General features: G+C 39.0%; 1 protein-coding gene across 1 annotated transcript; it reads right to left on the bottom strand.

Annotated features, from left to right (window-relative positions):
• Window positions 1-4,693: 4,693 nt before the first annotated feature.
• PCDH20 (protocadherin 20) lies at window positions 4,694-10,487 on the bottom strand. The gene is made up of 2 exons (XM_011943274.1): window positions 9,852-10,487; window positions 4,694-8,807 (listed from the first exon to the last, which is right to left on the bottom strand). Exons 1-2 carry the CDS (start codon window positions 9,981-9,983, stop codon window positions 6,081-6,083), a joined length of 2,859 nt encoding a protein of 952 aa, XP_011798664.1. The 5' UTR covers window positions 9,984-10,487; the 3' UTR covers window positions 4,694-6,080.
• Between the last annotated feature and the right edge of the window lie 6 nt (window positions 10,488-10,493).

Raw genomic sequence — 10,493 nt, forward strand, 5'->3', positions numbered from 1 at the left:
TATATATTTTTCTCTTTAGAAAGTACAAATAACTTCATTTGGAAAATTGTGTCTTTTTTCTTTAAGTACATGCAAGATAAGTGTGATTCTTAATAATTCATTTTAATAATTAATTTGATGGACCTCATTTTTAGGTGAGATTTATCTCAGAAAATTTATTTTAACATCTGGTATATTGTGTTTGTAAGTATTGCTTTTGTTAACTTTCTAGTAAAGGTCAAATTAAAGGATATGTCTTAATGAAAACGTCTGAAGGAAAAGTATACTCTGCTAGCTATTTTTGGCAGGATTTTGAATATTTCTTACATTTATGATTGCTGTCTTCTCCTCTAATCCACTCTGCTAATTTTTTTTCTTGTTTTTTTATGTCTTAGTTTCTTCAACTGTAAAGTGAAGAGGTTGGACTAAGTTACCTCTATAGTTTCGCAATTTAAATAACAATCTTTATTTTTTTTTAAGTCAGGGTCTTGCTCTGTCACCCATGCTTAAGTGCAGTGAAAAAGTAATCTTGACCATCATGAGATTTCCAGCTGAGAAGGATAAACTTATCATAGGAATAAAAAAAGTCTAAGTGTCTATAAAATGCAGAATTTGAATAATAGAGCATACTGAGTATATACAGACCTTTAATTTAAAACACTATCAACTTTATGCAATTTTTTAATGTAATAAAACTATCAGTTTGGTGAAAGAATGAGCAAATAAATTGATAAGACAACCTCCCATGGCACACCATTTAATTACAATAGCAATAATTAAGCTAATATTTGTGGAACACGGTCTGCGAAAAATATTTTGCGTGAATTGTCTCATTTAATTTTCATTTACACCATGAAAGAGACAGTAAGTTCATAATTTACACATAGATGAGTCTTACGAGGGGAAATTAGACTTTTCTAGAAGCTGGGACTGTATATAATATTGTTTTTACATCTGCTAAATGTTTATTTAGGCTGAGTTCAAAAATTCTACCATTTGGTATTGGTTCTTATTAAATTCTTAATTTAAAACAACATAATACTTGAAGCATAAGACGTGCTAAGTGACTTCACTGGGTTTTAAAATGATGTTAAATGTTTAAAATAGTGATGTTAAACCTCAAGACCTGCATACTTCTTGACTCTAACTAGCTATTTCACCTGGTCATATTTCCCAGATCTTGTTAAGAGTTGCCTACAACCAACATATCATTCTTTCTTGATATTCACATAACACTTGAAGTTATATTTACACCTTAAATTACCCACTTGACATTTAATTGTCTGAAGTTTTCAACAGGAAGGACTCTTCTACATGTGCCTATTTTTAGTACAACCACAAGTAAAATACTGCAAATGGCTTAGATGAAATGTTCTTTATGAGATCAACCTCATATTGGAATATCTGTCACATGGACACAGAGTAATGTTTGTTAAATTGAAGAGGATTGACAGTCATAAAGATGAAATAAACTGGGTAAATTAGTGCCTTTATAATTCCATCTGTGTCATAAAATCCAACATTGGAGAAGGGGGTTATGGCTCTAACACTTTCATTGCTGACTTAATGTTTAGTAAATGAGTTCTGTACTTTTTTCAAATTTTTACAAAAGCTCAAAATCAAATTATGAAAACTATTTACTTTCTGGTCATCCCATGCAGATTATCTCCTATAGCATCAATAAACTTGTAAACAGCTATACATTATTTATAGCCTATATTACCTTCTATAATAAATCTCTTTTATATTCTCTGGTTTAAGTCCCCATTTTCCACTTAAATTGTCACTAAACCTTATAACTAGCGTCCAGAATTTTCTTCATCACTAGCTCTACACGTGGCCAAACGTGATCTTTTAAAAACATAAACTCTCTGGTCTAAATGCTTACAAGTCCCATTACCTTTCAGATAAAATTGTAACCTCCAAGTATGGCATATAAGTTTATTCATTATTTGCTGTACACTTGTGTCTCCCAGCTCATTGTTAATCATCCTTTTTTTAAAAAATTCTCTTCATCTCTTTAGCCAAGGAAAACTGCAATATCTGTGGCTCTTCAACCATGACATTCTCACTCCCACATGTGCTTTGCCTACTGTTCCCCACTCAAATGCCCTTCCTTCCTCGCTGCCATTTTCTCTTGGCTAACTTTTCCTTTTTTCAAGCTCATAACTTCCTCTGAGAAGGGTTCAAAATAGACTTCACCTCCTTTACGGAACCTTCTCTGATTTCCAAAATTGGGTTAGGTCCTACTCACATAGCATCCAAAGAATAGGCATTTATCACATATGTTTTGAAACTGGTTTTCTTATTGGCTTTTCACAGGATGATGTAAGTTCATTAAAAGACTTGTAATATCGGCACTAAAATATGCATGGGATAAATGACTGTATGACTGATTTTTAAAAAAATCACCATGATATTCTTACTTCTTGGCATCAGTGGGTTAAATTTTAAAGTTCACTCAATTTTGTTTTATATCCTCAAAGGAAGACGTTCCTAGTTTAGGAGTCTATTTTACAAATGCTAGTATATAAGGACAATTATATACAAAAAGTGACATTTAAAAACGATTATAGGTTGTGTATTTATGTATATATTATCTGAAAATATACATGATTTATTATTAGAAGTAGAAATAACTTAGAAAAATACTGTGCTGGGACTTTTTAGCTCAGGAATCCAAACTGTTTTAATTGTTTTTTTTTTTTTTTCTGCTTTGAGTCTTCTTGCAGGCCCATCAGTTCTTTTCAATAAATATTTATTGACTACTTGCACATAAAGGTACAGTGCTAGGCAGAGAATGCCTAGATCAGCGATATGGCATTTTGTGGCAATTTTGACTGCTTTTCCTCATTGAGCAAATTTACCATAGAGGGATGAAAATGCTCAGGTATTTCTGTCCCTGGCCTCCATGAACTGAGGCTGCCCAACGAGTTGAAGAACACCAGGTGGTTGATGCTGCCCTTTCATTACATTCTCCATTGTCTGCCAGGGATCAGGACCTCACAGAGTCCTCGCCTCAGGAGGAGAGATTGGACCCTGAACCTCCAGAGGAGAGAGGCTTGCTTAATTTCCCCTTTTATAGTTGTCGATTTAGACATTTTCTGGGAGCACAAATTAGAATCCTTGTGAGAGATGTTACTGCAATCAAATCAACTTCATATACCACTCCTAAAAATTGCTTGTAGTGATGTTATTTCACAATAAAGACATGCCTTGTGTTTTCCTAAAATACATGTAGAAAATCCAAAACACCACAAATTTACATTTTTTTGAATGCTTCAGTACTACAAAACTTTTTAAAATAATTTATTTTTTTCCTCTTCCAACCACCACTGATGAAAACCTAACTGCCAGGAAAGCTTCTTCTTTTTTTTTTTTTTTTTTTTAATAGGGTCAGGAAATCTACCCTAAGTAGTCAAATAACGTAAATTGTTTTTTTCTCCTGTAGCTGAAATTGCTATGTTGGTTTTAAATTTCCCAATTCAAAGTAATGAACAATTTTCTCTGTGGTGTAAGAGTGAATTTGGCAGTGCAAAGATCACAGCAATCTCTTCTTCATTAGGAAAAGAGAACTCACTGGTTCACAAACTGTTAAATGGATATTAGGGGTTTTAATGAATGGAACATTTATTTTTGTGCCAGCTCAACTAACAACATTGACATGATTAGCATACATTTTGGCAACTATTCTAGCACAAGGTGTCAGTAAAAAGGAGCTTTTATCTTTGAGTTTAATTTACTTTAGCTTTCCTTGTTATTAATGTTTTTAATGTGAATGAGATGTTTTTGTAAATGAAATCCTGCCACAATAAGTTATTCAGAAATACGTCTTTTTATTAATGTTACAGGCATTTCTCATGCTGGAGATAAAGTCCATTTCCCAAAACACATGAACCTTCTTCAGATTTGGAAATGAATTGAAAATTGTGCTATTTGCACTGATGATAAAATTATTGCACTTATGGAGGATTCTTAAAAAATGAATAGTGTTACTTTTATCACATGAAGTTCCTTTCTTTACAAAAAAGAAATAAGAAATAAAATATGACTCTTAAGAGATGTTTCCTCCATTGCTCCATATCAGCTATAAATGAAAAGTTTTGCGGGTTAAATGATCTTAGTCTCTTAGCTCAGATGCCTCTCGTACAAAAGGAATTTCCAATAAAAATATATTTAGTTTTTGTAACAAATGTTGCTGCCTCATATACTTATTCTTTTATTTACCGAAATTCTCAAATTGAAGAAAAATACGATAAATGAGTTAATTAATACAAATCTAAAAGAACTTGACTGTTTGCATTCAATTTCTTTTTTTTGCAGAGTATTTGTGTTTTAAAAATTATCGCAAGCTATTGCAACACTGCTAACAGAGGATTTGTTATAAATATGTGGTAAAATGCAAATGTGTAACGATATTAAATCTATAATCAATTAATATGAATGTGCACATACACGAGTGCAAATTTTCATATGAACTTACACCAAACATTTAGGCACACTCTCTTTCTACTACATATATGTCTATAACTACACACGCGTTTAATAATTTACCCAATGTTTAATTGAGTAACGAATTAGTTTAATATAAACTTTAGTATAGCAGAATACTACAGTTTACTCACATTTAACCCTAAAAACAAACAAATGACAGGCACTTCAGTGAAATAACAAGCCTATGTTCAAATATAAAATGCTAAAAATGATAAAGAAATTATGAAAATATACCTTTAATTTGCAGACATATAAACACTTTTGGTACAGTACAGATGCATGATGCCAAAAAGTAAAATGATCCAGTTTAAGCTAACACATTCCTTGTTTATACAGATTATTTTGCTATAGCTCTCATATAAAATAATATTTCCAGTTCACACAATAAATTGAAAGTGATAAATCACTGATGAAATAGCTTTCTTCATTGCAAGAGATTCAGTAAAAGCTAAATTATCGAAGAAAGCTGCTGCAGGGCTTACAAATAAACTGTTGGACTTACTCCAAAACCAAAGAAAGGAAGGCAGAAATGGTAGCCAACAAACCTAAACAACAACAAAAAGATAAGTACAGCATAACTTTCATATAAAAGGCCCAACTAAAACAACCAGTAGTACACACAAGCCTCTAGAAGAATTCACTTTTAACATAATTTCTATTTTCTTATGTGATGGAAGATTTTAAGCCTATAAAAGTCTAATATATAACCCAAGTATAAAGTACAACCAACAAGTTGTGAAAGCACTAAAATGTCATGAATGCCTATGAAGCAACTAAGGATTGAAGCATTTCTTTGCTTCTGGCTGTTTTTCTTGGGCATAAGATCTAGTTACATTTTCTGTAATGAAGAATGTATGTATATATATATATGTATATATTTCCCCTGTAATAATAGCAAGTGCAGTGGTAAAGCAAACAGAAAGCGATTCGAGTACACGGAAAGTGGAATACTCTTCAGCAGATCGAATTTATAACACAAGGCAATATTTTTATCCTTGCTAAAAAGGAATTGCACTTCTTTTTAATGCCTTCTCTTTCAAACTATATATGCACTTTTGAGGTAATAAACATTCTGTTTACAAGTGCATTTCTTTTTTTTCTTATATATTTAAATAGGGTGAAATTTAATTTACTTTAATTTCATATTTGTTTAATGTTAAAAACAATATATTTAAAATATACTCTTTCATTAATTTCATGTACAACTGTCAAGTACAATACCTCAGTTCCCTGCAAAGGAGCAGCTGATGCCCTCTTGTGGTGACAGGAATTTTTAGATAAAAATTTGTTCCATTTTCTTACCTTACTCTCAGGTTTTATCAATCATCTGCTTGGTGTATGAAAGCCGCAAACCATGTCCAAGCTTTTTTTTTTTTTTTTTAATAACAGTCCTATAGCTGTTAGTACTAATTTTCACTTAAAAATGCTGTACACACTTTATAACCTCTGAATTTAAATTTAAAAACCTGTAAACAGCTATTTACAATATAGAACAAGTTATAAATTAGTTGTCCTTCATTGGAACTGCCATCAACACACTCCTTTTTTAGGTGATGAAGATCCAAAGTCAGTTAAAACATTTCTCCATGTTATTCCACCATGAAATATCAAATATTAGAAATATCCATTGGCTTTCTCTCTCGCATGTGCAAGTCAATTTTTCCTTTCAGTGGAATCTGCACTTCCAAATTTTCGTCTTCCCTGGGATGCTTTTTCCCTTTCCTTAAACAGATGTATATGCCCATCCCTGTGACCAGTGTGATGGAACCCAAGCTTATTACAGACAGAGCTACTAAGGTGGGCATACAGGACACAGATTCTACCTTCCTATGAGTCGGTTCTATTGAGATTTGTGGTTCTTTCTCCTCTATATTAATCTCTGGTTCTTTTCTTAAAAGACTTTCAATGTAACTCTCATTACTGACAGTGTCATTAACAAATAGGTTCACCATGACCGTGGAGTGGAGAGGCTCGGGATAACCATGATCACTCACTTTCACCAGTAAGCGATGGAGCCCATAATCTGTCTGCAGCAATGCCTCTTCCAAAGTAATGTTGCCAGTTTTCGGGTCAATCCTGAAGGACTCAGGCCTAGGACCTCTTCTCCCTATGATGCTGTAAGCTATGACAGCATTCATGCCTGTGTCTTTGTCGACAGCATAGACTTCTGTAACCGGGGAGCCTGGGAGAGTAGAAGGCAGTACTAACAGATAAGACATATTAGACTGAGGAAATAAAACAAGAGGAGGGTTGTCATTGATATCTAGAAGGAGAATTGTGATTTTTGCTGTAGAGGAGAGGGCGGGCTCACCCCCATCAACAGCTTCAACCCACAAAGTATAGGAGCTTTGTTGCTCTCTGTCCAAAGAGACTTTAGCCCTCAGCATACCCTTTCCTGTATCTATGACAAAAATATCACTCTGGTTCACCACAGAGAGGGCAACCCATCCATTTCGCCCAGCATCAGCATCTGTTACACTAATTACTCCAATCTCACCATAGCCTGGAAAGTTTTCAGGCACAAAAAAGCTGAAGTCCTTGTTGATAAACCGAGGACTGTTGTCATTTTTATCCAACACTGTGAGGGCCACAGTGGCTACTGATTCTCTGGGTGGCTTCCCACAGTCAACAGCTCTGACGGTGTATCTGTACTTTTCTTTCTCTTCTCGGTCCAGCTGAGTAGAAACTGTCAGAATTCCTGTGACACTGTCTAAGGAAAAATATGATGGAGCATCAGGTCCCAGGAAATATGAAACTTGGCCTCTCTCCCCACTGTCGGCATCTGTAGCATACAGCTTAGTCAAAAAGGCATTGGGTGAGTTGTTTTCTTCAATGGTTAGTTCTATTAAGGGTTGAAGGAAAATTGGAGCATTATCATTGTCATCTAAAAGTTGCACTTTAATTACTCTTTTGACATGAAATCCTTCAGAGTTCCAAGCCACCACAGCTACTTCATAGAACTGCTGTAGCTCATAGTCCATAGGTTTTGTGGTCTCTAGTAAATATTCATTATTGTATGGTTTGTAAGGTGATAACCTAAACGGGCCTTCACCATCCAGGTAGCAGTTAACCTTGTATTTACCTTCTGGATCTCTTATGGTGAAAAACGCAATGGGAGTGTTAACAGGTTCCAGTTCTTTCAGATAAACAACACCATCTATCTCATTTGCTATGTAACGAGGGACAATCTCAGGGGGTCTGAAAATAACTTTGATAATGGACACAAGAGCAGTGATTACAGCAGGGATGCAGCCTGGTCCATTAGCAAGGATGGTGAGCTTGTGAGACTGCAGAACACTTCCCCCAATCTTATTGAAAACTTTAATGACTCCAGTGTTTTCATCCAGGTGAAATAAATCCTTAGATGCTTGTGGAACTTTCTGACTGTAAGAATAAGTAATTTGAGCATTGGTCCCCAAGTCTTTATCCACAGCCTGGACAGCTGCAATTGGGGTGCCCACTGTAGCATTCCCATACACAGTGACATTGATTTGTGAGTCTGTGAAGAGAGGGCAATTGTCATTAATGTCACTTATGCCAATGGTGAGGGTGGCACTGCCCAAAAGTGGTGGAGACCCACCATCCTCAGCTATGATGATGCTCACATACTGGTCCTGGGTTTCCCTGTCCAAAGTACCCATGACAATTAGGTAGGGGGTGCGCTCCCCGTTCTCATTTTCCTCCACGTCCAGGGTGAACATACCATGGTAGTCCAGTAAGCGATAGGTCTGTACCCCATTAATGCCTACATCTGGGTCCACAGCAGGATGCTCTATGGCCAGTCGGGTGTTTACAGGTGCATTTTCCGGGACCCACACCGAGATTTGGGAAACAGGAAACTGCGGGGCGTTGTCATTGATGTCTCTGATGGCGATCTTCACCTTCACAAACCTGAAGTATTCCTGAGGCAGGACAAGCACATCCAGCAGTAAAAGACAAGAGTCAGAAGAAGGAGAGGAGGAGATGGAAACGCTGCCGCCCCACGCGGTCCCTCCGCCCCCTTCAAGACACAGGGCCTCCCTGTCGATCTCCTGAGCTGAAGTGTGCAGCTCCCCAGAGCGGTTGTCTAGGGTCACGTACTGGCCACTCAGTCCCCGGGAGGCCAGGCTGAAAGAGAGAGGGGGGTTCCACTCAGCACCGGTGCGCTCTGGCAGCTGCGAATGCGGGTCCAGCCTCCCTCCAGACCGGGGCAGCAGCCGCAGGTCCTCGGCCAGGCTGCCGATGAGCACCCCCGCGGGCAGTTCCTCGTTCAGGCTGTACAGAAGCTCAGTGGCCCGGCTGTGACTCGCGAGGCAGCTGAAGGGTTCCACGAAGAGGAAAAACAGAAACAGATGCTGGCGTGGGGGGAGGGAAGAAAGCTCATTACACACACGGGGAAATAGGGGTCCGAGAGAGAAACTAGTGCCCCTGTGATCCTTGCTGTCCCCATCCCCGTTCCCAGAAGCAAAACCTCTAGTTAGAACGGGGGAGGAGAAGAACCCCGCTGCAAAGGGGGATCTGTGGGGCAATATCGTCTCCAAAACTTAATTTTGCTGTTCACTTTCTGTCCCCTCCGCCCCCACCTTCCCCCCTAGTTTCCCCATCACCACCCTCATCCAGCTAACTTCAGAATCCCAAACCATAAAACATCCCCGGAAACACGCCAGAGTGGAGAGGATTCCGACTCAGAGACTGCGCAACGCGACAGGGAAACCCAGGGTAGGTGATGAGGAAGGAGGAGGCTGGTAGTAGAGAGCACTGAAAGGTGGGCAATTTATTTCTCCTTGAAGAGTCTGTCATTAGAGTGCTGGAACACGCAATGTGTTACACTAGGAGAACCGTAAAAACAACCACAATCACAATGATAATACTATGGAGAAACGACTAACACTCCCTCCTCCACCTCCAACACTTTAGGTCTTAGATCGGAAAGAGTGATTTGTATTTTAGCACACATCTGAAATCAAACCGAAAGGATCTGAATTTCCACCTCTTCCCGAGCCATCACTAATCGCCCCTCCCTTAGGGGGAAGCAAATTAAACGCGGAAAACGGTTATGCAAAAACAATCTGTCAATTGCAGTAGGCATTCCTAGCCAGACGCCAGCAGCAGGAAACGATCCCGAACCCCTGTATCTAAAGCAGATTGAGCGCACTCCCGATCCCCTCCACCTTATCTGGATATATTTCTTGCTTCAGAAACTTCCTCTCATGACCCAAGGACTTCCCTATTCCTTGTTAAAAGGAAGACACATTATCCCAAACTCCCTTCCCTCCCTGTGCCATCCTTCCTGTGAAGTTTACATGAAGGTAGAACGTTTGAAAAACCATCCGAGTGGAAATTGCTTCACAATACTGCAACTTGTCTGGGTCGCGGGGCTCCTTGATCCTAACCCTTACCGGCAAGTTCCTGTGGCTGGTGCTGCTCCTGGGACGATGTAGACGCCCCATATCCAGGCGCGGGTGCCAGGTCGCCGGGTACCAGCTCACTCCCAAGGCCCGCGAGCTGCGCGCATTCCCTTGGCCGCGCATTCCCTGGGAGGCTGCAGTCAGAGCGCTCTTGAAGGGAGGGCGGCAGAAGACACTCCCTCTCGGTTCATGCAAATCGCTGGGGGAACTTCAGCCAATAGTCACTGGCTCTTCAATTAAAGACGGGAACTCAAAGAGGGCAGAAAGGTAAGGGGGCAGAAGGGCACATTCATGGTCTCCTGCCCCGGACGCAGGTAACTCCAGACCCTGCCAGAGGAGCTGGAATGGGGGAGCTGCTCCTGAAGACTGCGAAGAGGTACCTCCGGGTTGGGCACAGTAACGCTTGCCCACTAGCCTCACCAGTCAGATGCCAAGTCCACAGGTTGCTAGCAGGAGAAGGAGAATTAAAATAAATAAATAAGCTTGCATTTGAATATGGATGTAACAGAGAGAGGAAGTCACAGAGCAATCACAGGCGCTGTCCCAAAACGCCCGCTTTGCCACCAGTTCCTCCTGGAGCCTCGGATTCAGCAGTGTTGGCACAGAGAAAGAAAATGCACTTTTCTCAGCGGA

The sequence above is a fragment of the Colobus angolensis genome, unplaced genomic scaffold (genome assembly GCF_000951035.1).
Source record: "Colobus angolensis palliatus isolate OR3802 unplaced genomic scaffold, Cang.pa_1.0 Scaffold218, whole genome shotgun sequence".
NCBI lineage: Eukaryota > Metazoa > Chordata > Mammalia > Primates > Cercopithecidae > Colobus > Colobus angolensis.

Excerpts from the sequence above, each read along its gene's own strand:
- PCDH20 (XM_011943274.1), bottom strand. The coding sequence starts at position 9,983 with ATGCGCGGCCAAGGGAATGCGCGCAGCTCGCGGGCCTTGGGAGTGAGC. Across the intron at positions 8,808-9,851 it reads CCAGCCACAGGAACTTGCCG|CATCTGTTTCTGTTTTTCCT; the intron begins GTAAGGGTTAGG and ends CCCCCACGCCAG.